Genomic DNA, 21,600 nt, shown 5'->3' on the forward strand with positions numbered 1-21,600 from the left:
TTTTGTCTTAGATATAGTTGAACATCTGTGAACCAATGAAAGCAAATCTCACTTGGAGGCCTTGGCTGGGGCCACCAGAGCACACGGTCCTCAGGCCTGGATGTCTAACGATGGATTTGCCTAAAAGCATTTCAAGGAAGATCCATTCCCCTTGAGAGTTTCTGCATTTATTTGAGCATCCTTTTTTTTTTTTTTTGGTCACGTTTTTGTCATTTTGGGATTATTAAACCAATTCCTTTCAAGGAGTACTTTATTTCTTTTGTATTTCTAATAAACAGTTCTCAAAGATGCATTGTTTTATAAATGAATGGTATGTTTTATGTCTTTGTGTGTTCAAGGCAGAATTTAATTTTTATTTTTAGGACACTTGCACAGATGCAGAAACACTAAAAAAAGTTTTTAATTACAGGAAGATAGCTTTTAGGCAACTTTAAAATCATTTAATTGAAGTATTTAAAATTATTTAATTTTAACCATAGAAGAAAAATTCAGACACTTTAACAGTAAATTTCAACAAGGGAGAGGGATGAGGGTTATATGAGAATCACCTGGAGAGTTTTTCCAACTGCACATGTTGGCACTCTTTCCTAGATTCTAGAAGTTTGGGGGGCGGGGGCAGGGGGACTATCACATTCTGTTCCTATTAGTAAAAGAAACAAGGAAAATGAAATCTGCCTTTGGCTTCTCACTCAGTCTTAACCATATCCTGGCTGCTGATCCCTCTGTGATCATTCATAAAATCTTTTAGGGAGTTTATTAATTTAATTAACATAGCAAAGCAAGAACTGATTCTGAATATCACAGATCTGTTGTTACAGAAAACTTGTAATGAGAGCCACACCGTCAGACTGTATCATGAGGTTCTAGTTCATAGCAGTATATACTTCCTTTGGTGCAAAGAGGATCGGAAAAATATTTCTAATTTCACAAGACACTATGTTTTCAAGGAGAAAGGTTAGACAAAAAACAACAAGCTTTTCAGTGGTTTGATATCGAAGCATGAAAATGTCTGGGCGGATGGCCTAGCAAGCAGATCCCAGCCCGAGACCAGCAGGCACTCGCCACACCAGCCCCGGTCAAACGCAGCCCCGTGACTCACCGGCAGGGCAAGATCCGGACAACGTCGCTGGGCTTGTACCCTTCGATGCAAACTGCACAGTTGTCAAAGTCGGATTCTGTTTCCTGCGACAGAGAGAGAGAGCGCAGATGAACCTACTTCCGCAGCTTTGCCTCTTGTGTGACACCCCCAACCAACAGGACAAAGGAGAGCTTGCCTGGAGCAAGGCTTCGGCAGTCTTGGGGCCAATTTTATTAATCAATACTTCATCGTGTGTTGGCTTAGTTTCCATTCCTTCCAACCCCCACTTTCTGTTTCTGGGTTCTACTGGATGTGCTTTTGTGAGGAAATGATTTTTTAATGTACCACCCTAATAATGCTATTTATTATAATTAGAGGTGACATCAAAAACTTGAGAATGAGAAATACTATTTATGGAGTATAAAAATTATTTATCATTCAATGATATTGAATTCATCCATTCCATGGGAATATAATGTACTCAAATCTAAAATAGTGGTTCTAACTTTTTTCCCCCAAGTATATAAATCTCCTTTAATACCTCATAAAGTATTACTTATATAATAATCCTTGTTCTTTTATTATTCTCTGTTTGAAAGGGGAAAGTAATGAAAAAAATACTTTCAATTTAGTAGTGATTTTAAATGAATTGTATCTTACTAAGCCTGATAGCAGTTTTATATGGTCGAAACACAACGGCACATAATTAGCGAGAAAAATCAATTATTCAGACTAGAGACAACACCCAGTACACACGTAGAATTGTGAATCCCTTACAAAGCTCCCAGGACGCCCAAATCCATGTCACAAGCCACTGTTCTAAAATTTCTCCTGGGGAGGAGATAGAGCTTTAGAGGCCTGAGCATGGACCACACTGCATGGTTGTTATTCCTCAAGCTACGCTTCTGCTTTTGGCTTTATCTCGTCACCCTACGGCGAGGGAGGCTGTGGCAGTGACTCTGGGGTTCCGCTTGCTAGATTTCAGAGGCACGGAATATGCTTCTCTCATTGACTGCAGACTTAAGGAGAGGGCATCACTCAGCACACAACGCTCGCTGACTTCCTTGCAAGGATTCAAGGAAAAACTTTCTCAAGTTGTAATACCAGGAACAGCCATTTTGTGTTCATCTGTGTGACAATGGAATAAGGCAGCCGGATGCTGTCTGAAAGTTGACCATTGCTTCCTTCTTTGCACTGGCTGCTAGAAAGCCCCATCATAAATTTGAGACCCATTTCTGTTGTACGTTTCAGATAATGCATCTGTGTACTAATTTCATTCTAGCTTCATCTGTTTTTTTTTCCTACACTTACTTTTTAACTTCTCATAATTTCTATCCAACTACTTTGATGTCCTATTGCATGCATTTTATAAACTGCTTTAAATTATATTTAATAACGATGGGTATAATAACAGATCTTTTCCCATCCTTCTCTCTCTCCTACCCTGAATGCCAGCAAAGCCGGGAGCTCCTCTGAATAGCTCCTCAACAAAAAGAAAGAGGCTGTTTACCTTGTCACCCTTCTTGATGGTCCTGACCTGGAGCTTGCTGATCGCTTTCTTTGCTGCATCTCCCAGTCGACGCTGAAAAACCAAAAGCTGCTTGTTAGTAACGAAGATCTACAATTCTTGACTTTGTTTCTGATGACATTGAATAAACCAGGGCAGTGACCACTGAAATCATGCCCAAGTGGCATGAATGTTAACCATGATGCTGGGAGGTGGGGTGGGGATATCTGTGCAGAGGCCCCAGCAATTGAGGCCCGTTAGAGAGCCGTGACCCAGAGAAGCTCTTCATGCCCGAAGTTAAGCAAGTGGCATGTGACATGGAAAGATCCTGCTCTCCAGGAACTTTAGCACAAGTTGTATCTGCACAGACTAGCAAATAAACAAAGTTTAGTAATTCGCTCCTCTCTTCACTTACTTTGTGACATAGAGATAGTCAATCTGAAGTAGTTGAATGAATTTCATCTCCTCTTTTTCACAAGTGGGGTTTGCTGCTTGTGTATTCCTTTCCGTCTGGAATTTTTAGGACTTTCCTTTGCTTATGTAGACCCACTCTAGGTTTATATTTGGTCTGTACTAGCCTATTCTATCACATTCTTACATGATGATTTGGCCCCCGTTGTGTATGCTTAAGTGTCAGTGTCAATAATGGAAAATTCATAAAAGATACATGTTCAGTTTAACAAATAATTACAAAGCAAGCTCCTGGGTAGCTACCATCACCCATGTCAAGAAATAATATATCTACTATAAAAGCTAAGTTACTATTTTAATGAGCGCTGCAATGATTCAATGATAAGGGAATGAGGAAGAGTGAGAGACAGAGGTGGGAAAAGAATTAAGTATTGATCTGTCCAGAAAAAAAACAGTTTGCTTCTGTGCTTGTGAATTTTCCGTATGTTATATCACCTTCCTAGGTATGTGTACCATTTATCTGTTAAAGATGCGTATTTGCAGTGGTAAAACATATTTGAAGTACTAAGATAGATGGGGCCATAATTTAAACAGAATAAGCATTTGCTTTCACTAATTTGGTTTCTAATTTGGAAATAACACTCAAGCTTCTTTCTTTTCTTTAAAATAGTGAATATATACTAATGAAGTCAGTATATCCTAGGTGCCATGCTAAAGCATTACATGCAGTATTACCTTTATCCTTACAATGACCCTAAGAGAAAAATACTATTTCATAGAATAAACTGAGACTTATAGAGCTTAAGTGAATTGTTTTACTATCATAGAGTTAGTGAAAGGTTGGTCAGAATCTGAATAAAATTAAATCTGACTTTAAAGTTGAAGCTAAACTACCATTCCCATTATTCACCAAATAACCACCCAATCGACCAACTAGCCAGTCAACCAACCAACCAACATCCGCCCGGTCAGACAGCCAACTAACCAATCAGCAGAGAGCCAATCAACCAAACAGATGGCCAACCAATATCTAGCCACCTAACAAGCCACCCAGCCAACCAACTAATCAGCTAGCCCACCAACAAACATCTGGGCAGCCAGCTAACCAGTTAATCGGCTATTTGGCCAACCAACTAACAAACCTGCTACCCAACCAATCGCAATCTAAGTACCTATCGTGAAGTGCTTCCCTTAACACACGACAGTTACAGTAAATAAGTAGAAAAGGAGATGTTCTTGTTAATATACTTTTCTCTCTGGTATTTCATTTTTAGTTTCTAAAATAATTACTGGCATTTTAAAAGAAGAGTAAGCTGCTATGGCTATTTCCTAAAAGGAGACCCTACATACATGTGAGGTTTTTGCAGAAGTCCGTGAGTAGCTAGCAAAATAGGGTAGCAGAAAAAGTAGGATTAGAGTACCAAGGGAGACACGGAGAGAGAGGGAAAGAACGGAGGTAAAACTAAATGGGATGCAGCTCTGTTTCCTCTGCTCTTCCTCCAGCTGTGGATCATCCTTTGGTCTCAATTCCAGCCACTTTGGGGGGACTCCTTCTTGAATGCCTTCCAGGAGTGAAGATCCCTTTAGTAGAAACCCTCACAGCATTTTGTCCCTCTGCTTCATAGTTACTGTCATAACATTTGCAATTTGCTATTTTTAAGATCAATCCCAGTTACTTTTCTCTCACTTAAGCTCCTCGAGGACAGGACTGTGTTTACGTTTGCTTCCCATTCATATGAATAAAGCTGCCTTCAGTAATTGACGCCAGATCATTCGACACATGTTTTGGATCACTTATTTTGTCCCAGGCACAGCTCTGGGTTTTGGAAAACACACACAGATTCCTGCTCTCTGTAACTTACTATCTTGTGAAAACTCTATCAATGGTTGATGAATGAATAAAATCTTAAACCAATAGATTTTTTTTAAAGCATGGCAAACAACCTGAGATATTTAGCCAGTTAATAGGAAACTATATGGACAAACTATAAGTAATACATGAGGTTAGGTAAGCAAAGCTGTGGTCCTGACCTTGGCAAGACTGGCCTGTCTCAGCTAAGAGCTGCTTCTCGTTGAAGAAGTCGGCTGCAAGAATTGGAAGGCGTGGAGGGACTCCTAGCTAAGGAGAGTAAATACACTAAACCTGCAGAATATTATGTTCAGAATAAGAATATTATGTTCAGAATAAGAAATTTGGATTATAAGCTCAGATATCTCTGCAATTGCGTTTAATTGATATTATATAATATCTGGACCCAATTCAATCCCTTGAATTGTTTTTTATTTTCAAAGGCTAAGCAGAGCAATTAGGCAGCAAAAATTATTTTCAAATAATGGTCATAGGTTATATTCAAAGGAAAATCAACTTTTTTTTTTTTCAGGAGGGGAACCAGAATGTTTTCAAAATTTAATTTCATTTAAAACAATTCTTTAGCAAATGAAATATGCCCTCCTTAAATGCAAGCACGTAAGGTAAATTTGAACTGCTTCCTATCCTGGCCATGTATTCAACTTTACTTTTGGCTACACCTGAATAAAGATGGGGTGTTTAAAAAAGAATCCTTCTCTTTTCCAGAAAAAAAGCCCCCCTTTTTTTCACATACCCTTTGAAAGGAAAATGTAAGCTGCCTTTATTTTAAAAAAATGGTGTGTCCATTCAGGAAATGTAAAGTAAGCTGACATTAAGGTATAGGAAGGTAGAAAGAGGAATTCTATGACTGGCGTTTGGTGCCTGAGCGCTGGGAGGTTAGAGTTGAGTGAAGGAGAAAGTCGCCTGGGGGATTGGGGCTTCCCAAGTGAGCAGAACTAACAGAGTATAAAAAAGATAGTCCTCACAACACCAAGTCTGTGAGGACTTCTGTCCTAGAAGCCCTGAGAAATTGCATGGTTCGCAAAGGAAGTCGGCCATGTTTTCTTTGATCATGCAGAAAAATGGCATGATGGTATTTCTTTCCGCTTCCCGTGAAATGCCTTGAGTCAAACCTCATTTCAGAGCTCACTGATAGCGAATTCACAAATACCTCATTTGAAGAGGGAAAGGACAGCATTTTGTGAGTGGCCGATAAAGGATAAGAAAGTCTGACTTGCTGGGGGGTAGAACAGATGTTCTGGATAACTGGAGAATACAGAAAAATCAGCTTCCGAGATATATGTGATGGTTATGGGACCATGTAGCACGAGATTTTTCAGTAGGAGTCTATTTTAACAAAGCAAGGAGAAAAGCATCGTAAAGTTTTAAAAAATGCTATTTGCATGTAGTCAAGTTTTGTCAGTATACGCATGTCTCTCTTTTTTTTTAAGCGAAAATGACACACAGAAATATTGACTTCTGAGTTAAAAAACTGTCTTACTTTGAACAATTTTCCAACTAGTATTATTCGTCTTCCTAAATACAAACTAAAGGGTAATGAGTAAAACCATAAACATTTTTAATGATATGGCCCAAGTGAAGCAGTTATTGCTCTTGTTGGTCCCTTCTGTCTGTGGGTGTTTAAATGCACCAACTACAATAAAGGAGAGCCTGACTAGAGAATCTTAGGATTAGAACCAGAGGCTGTTACAAAACACATCCTTTCCTTTGTGGTTCTCAGAAATGCAGAGCAATGTGATGCTAACGGAAGACTCAGGGACCACCTCAGGTAGACTTAGGAACGACTTCAGATAGACTTAGGGACCATCTCAGGTAGACAGGGACCACCTCAGGTAGACCACCTCAGGTAGGAACGACCTCAGATAGACTTAGGGACCATCTCAGGTAGGCTTAGGGACCACCTCAGGTTCGTAGAGGCCTTTTGTTTCAGGTGGGAATTCCTCTCCCTTCTCCAGGGGTTTGTATAGATTTTCTTTAACCCAACCAGATCCAAATCTTACTTTTCACTGAAGATTATCAAGAGTTGGACCATCTTAGTAATTAGATTTGTCCATCAATTTGATCTAAACAGGTATAAGAAAGTATGTACCAAGTTTATTGGTTCCTTGACCATAGTGATGATAAACAGCTTTATGGAAAATAAATACAGAACCATTTATTAAAAGAATAAAGTCCTACATTAATGCCAACAAGGAGGGCAACAATGACAGATTCCAGCACAACCAAAGACGCATAAATTAGTGGCCTTCTAAATATTTAAGAAACTGAGAAAAATAAGATACTCTCTTCTTGTCTCTTCTTGTGTTATAAACAGAAATGCGGTGAATGTGATTTAAAAAAAAACTAGGAAAATAAGGATGCTAAAACATAGCATCGAAATCGAATTTATGTTCTAGCTCATTTGACTGAATAATTCTGTATCATATTTGTCCTTTTTTTCTGACAGCTGTATTTTACAGTCATGATTGTAGTCACCACCACCACCACCAGGTGGAAAAATAACAAAGTGTTTTTATGTTCTAGGTGAAGGGAGGACACTGTAAATGTAAACAGAGTTTGTCCCAATTGTCTGGAACCTCATGTGGCCACGGCGACTCACACACTCGCCTCACTTGTTCTAATACATAATAATGGTCCTTCCAGGCCTGGTTGATGCAAGAGAAATCATTGTACAGTCAGTCAGTTAATTTCTATGATGTGGATCACCACTCTATAAATCTGGAAAAAATCGATAAAACAATTTGACTGTTCTGATAGCTATGGTGACCTCATCGATGACTTAAAAGCTGTTTGTGCACACATGACACGAGGTAAAAACATCAGGGTTATTTTTTTGTGGGAAGTGTTACAGAAGAGAAGGCAGTGGTTTGGAAGTTAGAAGCTCCAGCTTTTAGTTCTATTTCTGTCACTAGCTGTGTGACTCTGGCCAAGTCACTTAAACATTCTAGACCTCAGTTCTCCTTCTTAGGAAATTAGTCATGCATGTCATTTCCAGTTTTACCAGTTCATGATTTTCATTCACGCAGAACAGAATTGGGAGGCAAAGATCCTTCGAGACCTGTTATCTACACATAGCAAATCCGTGGCTAACTGCCTCGCTGACTAGTTCATGGGCGCAACATACACTTTGCCTTTCTGTCCGCCGAGAGCTCTGCACTCTCCAGGGCGACATCGGGAACCATTTCAGTTCATGCTCTTTAGGTGACAGCAGCACCTCTGCCGCAGACCCGACCCTCCCTCCCTCGGGGGCTGACACCTGGCTTATCCCTGTCCCTTCCCCTTCTCTTCCCCTGCGAAGTTCAAGTTTGTTTTCAACCCCATTACTTCTTGTGTTCCAACATAACGTCAGGACAAAGAGGTGCAAATGACATCAAAAGGACATGGGCCATGTAAATAATAAGAAAAGGTATCCACAGGGAGAGGTAACTCTTTCAAGAAAACTCGACTGGATGTCATTACTAGGCCTCATAGAAAACAACATAAAACGGGTCTGGCGTCTTTGGATTAGCCTCCAAGGCACTATTGTTTATGAACAACAAAAAAGAGCCTTACTTAGTTTATCTGATCTGCCCATATTTGAAATAGCTGCCATCTATTCAAAGTCCTGTGGCTTTTCGGACACAGACCCGGCCTTTGTGTCTGAAATGGGATACCCTAGGAGACAGTAAGACAATGATCCAGAGCGTTGCCAGGAGGCAGGCTCACCTGCCATGGCAGGAATGCCGCTTGTGGCCTTTCCTCTGCCACTCTGCAGGGTTCCTATAACCCGGATGAGAATTAGTGAACAGCGGCCGAAGTGGCACAACTGGAAAACGAGGGACACAGGGCTCCTTAACCTCCTGGTGGAGAGGGGAGGACTGCCCGCTGTGCACATGGGTGTTCGGGATCAAGGGTCTGTCGTGTATCTGGCTCCCCACCTCAAAGTTCAAGGAGAGGTCACCAGAAGGGAGGTGATCAGTTGGGTAGAGGGAAGAATTCTTAGCCTCGTCCGTGCAGCCCCTAGAGGAGGAGAAACTTAGACTAGAAGCTAGAAAGGACTTATCTTTACTTCTAAAGCCAGAAAGGCCAATATTCGAGCAGTAGAATGTGTTCAGTGTCAAGTGTACGTTTGTTATGAGTGAAAACATGTCCATCCATAGGAGCAGGTTTAATAAATATAACTAACATATGCAGAAAATGAAACGTTATACGGTCATTAGAAATGAGAAGGCAGCTTGGATTGAGTGTTGATATAAATTAATCTCCAAGATAAGTGAGAAATAAGGGTACAGAGTTAAGTGGGCTACCATTTTTTTTAAACACACGCACATAAAATACGTTTGGAAGAGAAGATATATTAGGCAGAGGACCTGGGTAATTGAGGGACAGATATGAGAAGGCAACTATTTTTCATCTATACCATTTTATACCTTTTGCATTTTATACCATGTGTATATATTATATGTTCCAAAAATCAATTGCTTTTATTTTTTATCTATTTTATTTTATTTTTAGCTATTATTTTTTATCTTTTTTTCCCCATTCACAAAGAGAAAATCCTGGCCCTTCCCAAGTTATGTGGCCAGTATTAATATAATCTCAGCTCACTTCTCCTTTCTCTCTTTATTATATACCCAAATAAATAACTGTCCCAAAGATCAGCAACTGGAACGTGGGACAAAGCACCTCCATTTTACAGAACAATACTAGTGAAACATCGAAATACATGTATTTGGAAAAGACCTGAAAAACTGTACAGCAGTATTAACAGTGTTTATCTTGTGTTGGGTATAAAAGGTAATTTTGGTTTTGTCTTCATATTTTCTGTGATTTCCAAAGTTTATACAATAACAAATCTCACTTTTGTTATAATTTTTAAGATTAAAAAAAAACAAAAACAAAAACGCAACTTTTTGCTACTCACCTGGTTCCTGTCCCTGGCATTTGCATATCGAAACCTCTGGATATAATAAAAGACCAGCCACGCGAGGGAGATAATCATCAAGACGATGAAGGAGATGGAGACAAACACGACCGAAGTGCGGCTCACGTATTTCTGCAAGTTCCGAGTTCCGATGGTGATGTACATCGTCACGGTGATGTTCCTTTCCAGCAGGCTGACTATCTCCTTCCCTTTTGGCTCAGGAATCATTATTGCCACGATGTCTTCTACACCTGTTGTGAGAGGGGCAAGGAGGGGCCGATGCAGGTAGGGGGGGTAAGAGGAGGAGGAGTCATAGTAAAATATCTGAATAAAGTAACGTGCAACCAAATAATGGCACTAATTTTGACAATTCTTTGCCGGGTCTAATAGCCAGGTCTAATTCTAAGATCTAACAGCCAGAAACGGAGTCAAATTGTATATTTCTTCAGCTACCTTGCGATGCTGCTATCTCGTATGTGAGAAATGAACCTACAATGAACTTCTAATTTTGGTGCCAGTGAGGTCATGATCAGGCTGCCCTCCAACTCTCTAAGGTGCTGTCAACCCTTCCCACTAGTCCAAGTTTACAGTCCTATGCTGCATTTCACAGACCCACTCCCTCCCAGGAGGGGAAAAGGCACTATGTACTCATGCAAAGGGTAAAACTCCCAGTTGTATGCCGTCTGCGAGCTCCTCCCCCGCCACACACGCACTATGAATACTTGATTACAGGTCTCTACTTAACATTTCCAAGGCAATTTTCCCCTACAGCGAGTACCCAAAGCAACCCAAAATAGGGTTTCTTAATGAGCTCTAATAAGATTTGCCAACATAAAATAATGGTCTCAGAACTATTTTCTGCTTATTTCACCCAATTCAATGTAAACAGCTGTGTATTCTCTTTCCAAGTAAGGGAAGATGGAAGCCGTGTAGATAATTCCAGGATTGTTTTGTCTCTACTCCCCAGAACTCCCACCACCACGCCGCTTCTTGGACAATTTGAAGCAAGAGTGGCAACTTTCTTGGTCTGAGTTACCTGGGTCATTGTCCCTATTCTTTATGACACTATGTGAGGCACTACCTCTTGGTGAGTTCTGGGGCTTCTACAAGGGGGCCTTTAGTTGGGATATAATACCAGCTCCAAATGAAGCAATTGTACATGTCGCTGTGATTGATCCATGGACCAGAATATCAGTTTCACTAAGATGGATTCTCAGGGATCACCTCAATTCAAAATCATGCCTGCAAACCTCTTAATGGGCCCTAGTTCCACATGGAAATATCCTATTACCTGAGGTCATTACATATTAAAGAGAGTAAATTTGCAATTAGGATGTTGTCATTTTGAGACAAAATTAAAGACACCTATAGCTGCTTAAAGCCTGCTGTATTCACATGCTGAGGTCAGCCAGCTAGACAGAACTACCAGATTGTATTTGCTCAGGGTGTTTTTAAACAAGTCTCTTAAAAGGTTCTTAGGGCTTTCACTTGATCTTGATCTCTACGCAAGTTTTCAATCCTAAATTCCTCGAAGCTCTTTCACTTAGGCTGAATAAATACTGTAAAAGCTAACTATACACAAAGGTGCCTGTGTACGCTATATGAATTATATATCTTTTAAAATTCCAAAAACCTTTGCATTGGCCCAACTGTAAACCACAAAGCCACACAGTGTTTAGATTTGGCTGTTATTTCTGGGAATTATTGAAACTGATGGCTTGAATTTCAACATTGCAGAATTTACGGACAATTGCGATGCACTTTCTCTTTCCATGTTTACTTTGGCCAATGGCTACATGTGGTCTGAGGTTTGGCGAAGAATTAAGGCTGCTGGCAGGTGTTGTCTCTACAGAAATATGATCTTTGTATACTGAACTAATCTGGCCTGGTGAGGCTCATATTAGTGCTATAGCCATTTTATAGATATTTAAGTAGCGGCAGAATCATAACCTTTCACTTCATTTATCCTCTTTATATTTTTTAAGCATGCCTATTTAAGATTCTAGAATAAGATTTTTTTTTTTTTGAGAAGGGGACTTCGGAGTTATTTATAAGACTATGTATGCTCAGACTTGCACAAGTTTTACATTATTTAGTAGTCAAATTTGAATAATACATGCCTTTATGGCTTCTAGTTCCAATACTCTGCTTAGGAACCTCTTTTTCACCAAAAATGACAGAAACATTCACCTAAAATTGCTTTTCAAAAACTATTAGTGTTACTTCTTACATATAAGTCTTGAACAACCTAAATGTGATTTAATAACACAACATATATTGAGCTCTTATAATGCGATGGGCAGAGAGGAGACAGAAAGGATGCAATTTATTTTCCCCCTAAATTCTCAGACATATTTGGGTCAACTTTTGGATTTTAGTTTAATGTCATGTTGACCTATCTTTTCCTGAGCCAGGCTTAGTCCTCTAGGCTTTTAACATATTTACTCTTTGGAAGCCTAACCCTTCACTAATTTTCCCCTTACAATTTTCCTATTATCTATTTATATTAAGAGACCATAGAGCCTAATGGTAAAGAGTTGGGGTCTGGAACTAGATAGCTTGTTTTGAACCCCAGTTCAGCATTTTAAAAACAGGCAACTAAATTTGGGCTATCCACAAAGTTCTAAATTACTAAATTACTCAGCATCCATTTTGAAGAAACTGAGAAATCATTCTCTCTTCCTGTAAAGTGTAATGAACTATTTAAACCTAAGTGCTTAGTTACACTGCCTGTGCTGCTCATACTAATGTTGTGTCTTTCTGAGATGACACCTGCTTGCAAAGACTGAAAATGGCAGTGGGGAGGTTCTATCTACCTGGACTTTGATCTTATTCATCTTCAATATTCATGATGAATTTCTAAGGCTGATGATGATTAAAAAAAAATAGATGGAATTCTGATATATTATTCCATGCACTTTAGGCTAGGCATTGTGCACAGTGAAAAGAGATACCAAGGGTATGTGTTTATCCTAGTAGAAATAGTCATTAAGAATTTAGGTACAAAGGGCATCCCAAAACGGTACAATGTAAAGTGGATTTGGATTAATTATCTGACCAGTCTGATCAATATCCAGGGCAAAAAGCTACCATAGGATCGAATCTGTTCAAATGAGACATGTGAGTCAGCAGACAATTCCCCGATCTTTACTTCATTTTGGAATATGCAGCCGTGTGTGTCAGGGGAGCCAGTAGACTCCCCAGGTCCCTTGCAGTGGAATTGCTTCTGAGGGTGTGTGTGAGGGGATGGAGTGGGGAGAGGAGGGCTGAGGTGAATGGGGGGAGGGTGCTGAAAGCCCAGCTGAGTGTTCTCCTTAGAGTTAAATGCTACCCTCAGTATCTAACCTATGATACACCGGAGGCTCTGAGGCCCAGGGAAGAGAAGTTAACCAACAGCATATTTTGTATGGGTCGAATCTATAAGGAGGCCTTGCTATTTGGGCAATTCTATTTTTACTGTGACGTCTAGTCTCTCTATTATCAATTGCCTCTTTCTGCATAATCGCGTTAGCCTGCCATCTGCTTTTCCGAGTGATCACTATTATGTAATTATTGTGTCTTCTGGAAAAGCTCTTCAGCCCTGCAAGAGAATGTGTGACCAAGATACACACGACCTGGCCACCAGAAGAACACCAGGAGCACCCTGTATATTTAGCGCTTCCTCTTCCCAGGAGACTACTCAATCGCCATGATCTAATTTGGTGTATGCAGCTAAGTAAGAAATCAGAAGTTCGGAAAGCCAAAGAATGGTCGATAACCAGGAAATCCTTTACTTATAAATTTAAAATAGGTTGTTTAAGCATTGACAGACCGTCTCGCACACCAGCAGAGTGCTGGACATTTCACAGAGCCTGGGGCCCCAGTGCTCCCTATGAATGCCAGAGCACAGCAACATCTCTCCCAGGTTCACGCGAGCAACAATCCTCCTTCAGTTCTCTGCATCCTCTCTCTCCCCTTATCTTTGCTTTAGTCTCACTGATGGCCCTTTAGAATGTAGGCAATCCTAAGAAAAGGCTGTGGTTTTCATTTACAGATATTTTCTATTTACACACTTAATACCTATTGTATTTTTTTACAGTCAGCTCTCGATGATCATCTAGTTTCATGTGAGATAATGATAATGTATGTAAAATAACTGTTAAAACTGCAAAGTACCATATAAATGTAAAGCATTACCATTTCTTGCATTGCTTTAAAAATATTTTTAATAAACGTAGATGCCAAAATCCTCAATTAAGCATTCACAAACAGACTCCGATAATATAGTAAAAAAAATCTTCATGACTAAGTGAGATTTATCCTAGGAAGATGATGGTGAATTACCATTAGAAAATATATTAATACTTTTTAGAACATTAACAAATGAAAGGGATAAAGCATATGATTATGTTGGTGTAGCTAGCTGTCTTCCAACATCTGGTCTGATACTTCTATAGTACTAGTGTTCTGGTCAGGCACAGGCTATCCAGCAGTTAACCTCAGCCTCCCTTGCAGCTAGCTGTCACTCTGAGATTAATATTTCACTTTCGAGATGTGAGTGGAGATGATGTTGGCTCCTCCAACATCTTATTCATAAAGAAACTGAATATGAGCACCCTAGATTCTGTCTCCTTTTTTCTCTGACTTCCAATAGAGAGATATGGAACAGTCAGCTTCTTAGAGAAGAAAGCTGTATGATAAGGATGGTACCCATTCCTGATTCTTATTAAGAGTTAAGTACCATAAGGAAAGTCCCTTAATGTGAAAAAGAGTATCTTTCAGAAATAGTACATTAAATGGAGCAGAAAAAACATCAGAAGTTTTCCAGTTTGAATCATGAGTAAGACAGGGATGAGCCAACATTTAAAGTGGAAGTCAAATCTGGTGCAAAGAGACATAGATATTAGAGTGGTAAATATTGGGAAGGAAGAGGGCAAATTGTCGTTATTTGGGAGATCAAATGACCACTTAAAAAAGCCAAGATGATTTAACTACTAAAATCAGAAGGATGTTGAGTAGAATATAAGATTCAAGATCAAAATACAGCTAAAAAAGTGAAGCTTTCTAGGTGATGTAAAATACAGCATAGGGGGTATAGTCAATAATACTGTAATTACTATGTATAGTGCCAGGTGAGTACTAGACTAATTGGGAGGATCACTATGTAAATTATATAAATGTCTAACCACTATGCTGTACACTTGTAACTAATATAAAATATTACTGAATGTCAACTGTAATTAAAAATACAAAAGAAAAGTTAAAATAAAATAAAAAATGAATCTTTTTATATACCAATAATAACTAACCAAGATATGTAATGGAAAAGATGATATGTATGTATAGCAGACATCATAAAAGACCTAAGGATAAACCTAATAACCACTAGCTCTATATGAAGAAAACTATATAATAAAGTGTGTATGAAAGATTCCCGAAGCAGATTTCATTTTAACTCAAGAATTATTTAGCATTATGTATTTAGTTTCCAAATATAGGTGATCTTTTTAAAGTTACCCATTTATAATAATAATTATTTTGTGTTGTTACATAATGGTCAAGGAATGTGGCCTTTTGATATTGATCCTTAATCATTTAACACAATTTTTAAGGTGTATATGTTCCATTTGTATTCAGAAACATCCTTTGTTGGGTATACATATACTATTGATTAAGCTTATTAATTGTATTCAGATTTTCCACATTGCTGCTTATTTTTGTCTGCTTGCGTGCCTGAATGGGGTGTGTTAAATGTTCACACAACTGTTCTGTTTTCTCTGTGAAGTTCTGTCAGTTGCTGGTCGATCTTTGAGCTTGTATAGTTAACTGCATACATATTCATGATGGTGGTATCTGCTCACAATATCGTAGCTGTGGAGAGCTCTTTGATGTTACGATGATTCTTGTTGTTTTCAAATATAACTTCCGGAGTTATATTTGAAAATAGTCTTTCATGTTCTCAAATGTCATTATGCCTACTTGTGAGTATTCATCAGTTAGTTTGGTAGTATGTGGACACTTTCAATCTGAGATATTTCTTTTTTTCTTTAATTCTAAAACATTTGTCTTCATAGTTTATTCAAATATTTTCTCCTATTTTTTTTTTTTTCTCCTGCAAGTCCTATTATCCTGTTGGTGGCACTTGTTTTTATATTTGCTAATTTTGCATACTTTCCCCTCTCATTTAAAACCTTTTTATTTGGAAATAATTATAGACTAATAAGTGGCACAAACAGTACACGGAGGTCCCATGCACTTGCTTCCTCCAGTGGTGGCATCTCACATATTATAGGGCATTATCAAAACAGAAAAGTGATTGGCACAATACAATTAACAGATTATAGGAGTTACTTAGATTTCACTAGTTTGGACATGTACAGATTTAAAAAATGTTTTTGTGCAAAATTGTATGACACTTTATCACATATATAGAGTCATACAATCGCTACCACAATTAAATATTGAAATATTCCATTATCACAAAGGAATTACTTCTCTCTTTCCCCCTCTCCTCCCTAATTTCTGGATGTCAACTTATCTACTCTTATCATCTCTATAAGTCTGTCATTTCTAGAATGTTACACAAATGGAATCATAGTGTATAACCCTTTGAGATGGTCTTTTTCTATTCAACATAATGCCCTTAACATCTATGCAAGTTGTTACATGCAACAGCAATTCATTCCTTTATGTTGCTGAGTAGTATTTTATGGTATAGAATGTGGTACATCATGGTTGCTTAATTATGCACTCATTGATGTATATATTGGTTATTTCCAGTTCTTGGCTATTAAGAATAAAGCTGCTATGAACATTGTGTGCAAGTTTTGTATGAATATAAGTTTTCATTTCTCTGGGATGAATGCCAAGGGTGCAATTGTTATGTTTGGTTTTTAAAAGAAAATCTCAAACTGTTTTCTAGAGTGGCTATGTCATTTTATATTTCCATCGGCAATGTATTAGTGATTTAGCTTCTCAGCATTGTTCTGAGCCTTTGGAATCATCCCTATTTTTTATTTTAGCCATTCTAACAACTGTATAGTGGTATTTCAATGTGTCCTTTATAATATTTCTTTATCCATTCTGGTTGACTTGTAGAAGAGTTTCTCAAGCTGATCTTCAAGCTCATAAATTTGTCTTTAGTCATAGTCATTCTGTATTTTATTCTAGTTATTGTATTCTTTATAATTATTACATTTTTTCATACTAAACGTTTCCCATTTTTTTTTTTTACGACTTCTAGCTCCTGATGCACGGAATCTTCCCTTACTTAATATTTATAGTCCATCTTTTCAATCATTCTTTTTCAGATAGTAACTATTGATTTTATACTTTTAGAAAATGTATTTATTCTGATGCACATGCATTTTTTTACATGAATGGCATTATACAATGCATATTTTAACCTGTTTTTTCATTTAACAATATACTTAACGTACACTTGAAAATTATATGATCGTATTAACCAATGTTACCCCAATAAACAATTAAAAAAAAAACTACAGTAAAAAAAAACAAAACAATACACTGTGAAGTATTTTCACGTCAGAACATTCTCCTACGACTTCCTTTTTAATGACTGAAGAGCATTCCTTTCTATGAATATACAACAGTGTCCCTTTTATCCAACGCCTCGGCAGCTGCCGAATAGAAAAAGCTGAAATCCTACACAATTTGGCATACGTAGCTTACAGATTTTAGTTCAAATGAAAACATATGAAAGTATACTCATTCACCAGTCTTTTACATAGAGCTTCTCTTTTTCCAGCTTTACCGAGTTAGAAATAATGGTGGTACCCCTTAGTTGTCGCATTACCTCTGTCCGTGAGCTCATTTTTCCCTAGTAGAATCAGCTACTCTGCCTGGTTACGGTTTTGGGGGAGAAACCAGGGCAAGGGCCCTGCAGAAGCTTATGAATAAGCTCGGATGGCCCCAAGTATCACAGAACCACTGGCGACTCCTCCCATTGGCAGGTTCTCTGCAAAATCACGGGTTGCTTGCCCTCCTCTCAGATGGCCCCACCCATCCACCTGAGGCACTGCTGAAGTTCAGGCCTCCAGGTCATGAATCAGCTCCCAGGACCTTACAGCTATACTGCTCTGCACGTCATCTAATCCAATCCCATTTCCCACCCACGTCTTGCTTCTCAAACCCTCTTCCATGACTCTCGCAATTTCGGCCTGGTCAACAAATTCCCTAGTAGTTTCCGTCTCTTCTTGGGATAATCATTCCTTCACTCTATTGATCCTTCACTTCCTTGATATGGCTGCCCGATGAGGACACCACTTTCTAAGCACTATGGTTAAAGAGAAAGTTTTTTTTTTTTAAATTTTAATTAAACCATATTCCACACACCACAAGGACAGAAGATGGTTTGGTGTCCATGCTCCATCTTGCTACTTCTAGACCATTATTCCTGGCCCCATACCATCCTCCTTCAAAAAACATTTATCTTTTGAGATTCTCCCCACCTATATTTATAAATCCTCTCTCCCTTCTCGTCTACCAACTTTCTGTTCATCACCCTTATCACCCTCTTTAGCTCCTAGCTCATAATTTCATCCTCCTTAGACTGGAATTTCAGTATTTACAAGAAGAACACACCTGATAATCTTAGTTTCCTTGCTCTTTCGTTTCTCCGTATCATGTGAACGCTGCTAAGAGAAAAATCTTACAAGTCATCTGTCTTCACTTTAAATTTATGATCCCTTTCCTCAAATGAACATCTAATGTCACCCATTCTACTCCATTCTGGGCCCACTCTCCCTTTGTCCAAATGATGACCTCATAGCGTTACGTCTCCTCAAACTTCCTGTATTCCCTTTCCCGCCCATATTCTCACCCATAGTGATTTTACTGCCAGTCAGAGAAAAAATATCCATCAGAGAAAAATGTCCGTCAGAGAAAATATCCTGTCCTATTATTAAATGAGGTAATTCACAGTGAAGCACTTAGCACACGACCTGCCATATAAAAGCTAGGATATAGATATTAGGTTTTATTAGTATCCTTACTGTTTTACCACTGTCAAATATGCAAATGGGACTGCCTCGGCCCCGCCCTTCTCTTGGTACAATGCAGGACGTTTCTTCTCTGCTACAAAGGCCTAGTCCTATAGTGCAATGTGCCCCATCTGTCACTGTCTCTGGTCAGGTGTGGGCAGGGCGCACAAGACTTTTATTCAAATTAAGAGGAAAGCAAATGCCCTCTTTCCCTACTGGTCTCAAACAGGAGCACCTGGCGGGCTAAGCTGTGGCAGTCACCTCAGCACTATGAGGGGAAAAGAGTAGGAACGGAGCTGGTACAGAGGGAGGAAAAACAAAAAATCAGGGCAGAAATAATCCAATGACATGATGTGAGCCTTGATCAAGCCATACCTGAAGTTAGTTACCTTTGGACTCTGCAGTTATTTTGCTAAAGACAGTCCGAGTTGAGTTTTCTGCCCTTTACTCCCACATTATGTAACCAGGTAGTGACAACATGCAAAAAAAAAATAAATGATAAAAATCCAGGTCTTCTGAATCCCAAACCAGAGTCATTAAACTTCATTATACTTCCAAGTAATTCCTCAGGTCATCTATAATTTAATTTCCCTTTATTTGAATTCACATTAGAAGCAATCCTTATTGTTTTCATCTGTGTATACTTCAGAAAAGAATGTCCATATCAAACAAATATGAAGCTGTCTGCTTCGCTTTGCATGTATGATTCCAAGGTCACCCTAGGCCATAAATGAGCAGTCATTCCAGATGGTTCTGAAGTGTGTTCTGTTAGTTTTCCTACCACAGAGAGAGGTTAGTGCTATCCCAGACCGTGTACCTTTCTTGAAACCCATGTATTACTATACTTGTTGGGGATGAGAAGGATGCTGTCTGGAACGCAGTCTTAGTCTGGAAAATAAAAGTAGTTTTCAAGGATAAAAATAAATTCACAGTAGGACTAGTTTGGGAGTGTGAAATTTTATCATTCGGGGAACCAAACTGATAATTTGTAGTGCAAACCAACTGACGTGATTTCTCCAGAAGGCCTCTAAGCTCAAAATATTAAAGGTTCACCTGAGTTATTGGGCAAAAGCTGGTTAATCTGTGCTCCCTCAATGTGAGATGAAGTATGTCAAACACTGGGTGTTACTGAAGTGCATTTTAATTATGCACTAGATCCCTTAAGTGGGGATTTGTCATTATAGTTAGAGGCGGATGCGATAACTTATATGAAGTCAAAAAATCTTTAAAGGAGATGCTAGCAATAGTCAATTTTATTTTCCGTGGATGGCTCTGGTAATTCGATTAACTCACTGACGTCGGTTCCTTAGCTACACTTGAGATGATCAACACCTTATACTTTTTAAAAAAATCATATTTCTCTGATTTACACCTGTGTAAAATTTTCGGTGAATTTATGGTAACTGTAGGAAGAGTAATAAATATAGAATAAGGTATTTTATTTATAACCCCACCTGTAGCATTTTCTTAGAACATATTCAGTAAATCAGACTCAAAGAACACTTCTAGCTTTTGTGAGAATTTTAAATGGTTAAAAGTGATATTATAGACTCCAGGCTGAAATAAAATCAACCTTTGAATACTAAATTTTTTTTTTTTTACAGTAATTCAGTTTTTATTAGAGCAAATAACATATTTTAAGTTCTAATTTTAGTTTGGACAAAAACCATTACGTATGTAAGTCTTACTAAGGAGCAGACTAATGGAATTACGGGATAGGAAACTACGAGAGATCAAAATGCTCCAGCATTTTCTCTTTTCTTAAAAATCTAATAAAGGAAATTAAATAGCAGAATCATTTACCATCACTTCCAGCTGGGTGACCCTGGAAGATTTATTAAATCTTTAAGCTTCAGATTCATTATCTCCAAAACTCTAACAGGAAACGTACTTAGTCCAAAGGCTTGAGTGAGGAATAAATGAGATAATGCATATAAAGAACCCAGAACATATTAAATGCTCAATAAATATTAAGTTATTGTCATCATCGTCATCATCTATCAAATAATCACTTAAAATATTCCAGGCAGTGTAAAACTTGCATTTAGACCAAAGGAGAGAGAGTAGAGGTAGGAAGGAGCACCCAGAAACAAAGGAAGAGCTTCTGAGTACTACAGGGACCTCTCCAGACAGCCGAGGCCCATAGGCCCATGCTGAACAAGCTGCCATTTCTGCAACATGAAAGGGTTAACTTTCCACTTCAAATTGATCGATGAAAGGAAACTGAGGCAGATGAACAGAAAATTAATCTTCAAAGGAAAAAAAAGAACATAACTAAGTTAGCAATGAATGGCTTACCTCATACTGCTCTCTTAAGGTAGTGAAAAGTAAAAATGGTATAATCTTTAGTTTGAAATAGACACAGAATCAAAGCAAACATGGATTTGGGTTTTGTTTTGCTTTGATAAACTGGAAAAAATTATATGAGTTATTCCCAACTAGACTGTTTTTAATAACACACGGCAAGAACTTAGAATTACAATTAAAAACAATATCTTGGATCTAATGAACTTTTAGGTAAATTTATGGCATAGAATAATTGCATAGAATAGGGAAATAGGAAGCATTTTTTCTCACAATTTTTTCTTATTTGTGTGGCAGAAATTACCTGGAATTTGACACATCTTAACTTAAAGGGGAATCGGAAGGGCCTGTGGGAGGAGTACTCACATCCTGAGTTATCGCAGAAGCCCTACAGGAGGAACTCTGTGTTTACGACTTGGCTCTATGGTTATAACAACCGTTGCCCTTGACTTCCTCTTCCTCCCTATAAAGTGCTTCTTCCATCTTGTTCCAGGCAGAACTGGCACGTGGCTCACTACCTCTGCACAGTCCCGATCGCAATCCTTT

At 38.5% G+C, this 21,600-nt stretch overlaps 1 protein-coding gene across 2 annotated transcripts in view; it reads right to left on the reverse strand.

The window, feature by feature from the left end:
• Positions 1 to 21,600, reverse strand: part of RNF150 (ring finger protein 150) — a 181,170-nt gene that overhangs the window by 56,714 nt on the left and 102,856 nt on the right. For both annotated transcript variants that reach the window (XM_039875831.1, XM_039875832.1), the window contains exons 2-4: positions 9,770 to 10,020; positions 2,589 to 2,660; positions 1,100 to 1,182 (exon numbers count right to left, since the gene is read on the reverse strand). In XM_039875831.1, coding sequence (XP_039731765.1) covers positions 1,100 to 1,182; positions 2,589 to 2,660; positions 9,770 to 10,020 — 406 coding nt within the window. The remainder of the gene's footprint in view (positions 1 to 1,099; positions 1,183 to 2,588; positions 2,661 to 9,769; positions 10,021 to 21,600) is intronic.

This window comes from Pteropus medius, unplaced genomic scaffold (genome assembly GCF_902729225.1).
Source record: "Pteropus medius unplaced genomic scaffold, Ma_sr-lr_union100, whole genome shotgun sequence".
NCBI classification, from domain to species: Eukaryota; Metazoa; Chordata; class Mammalia; order Chiroptera; family Pteropodidae; genus Pteropus; species Pteropus medius.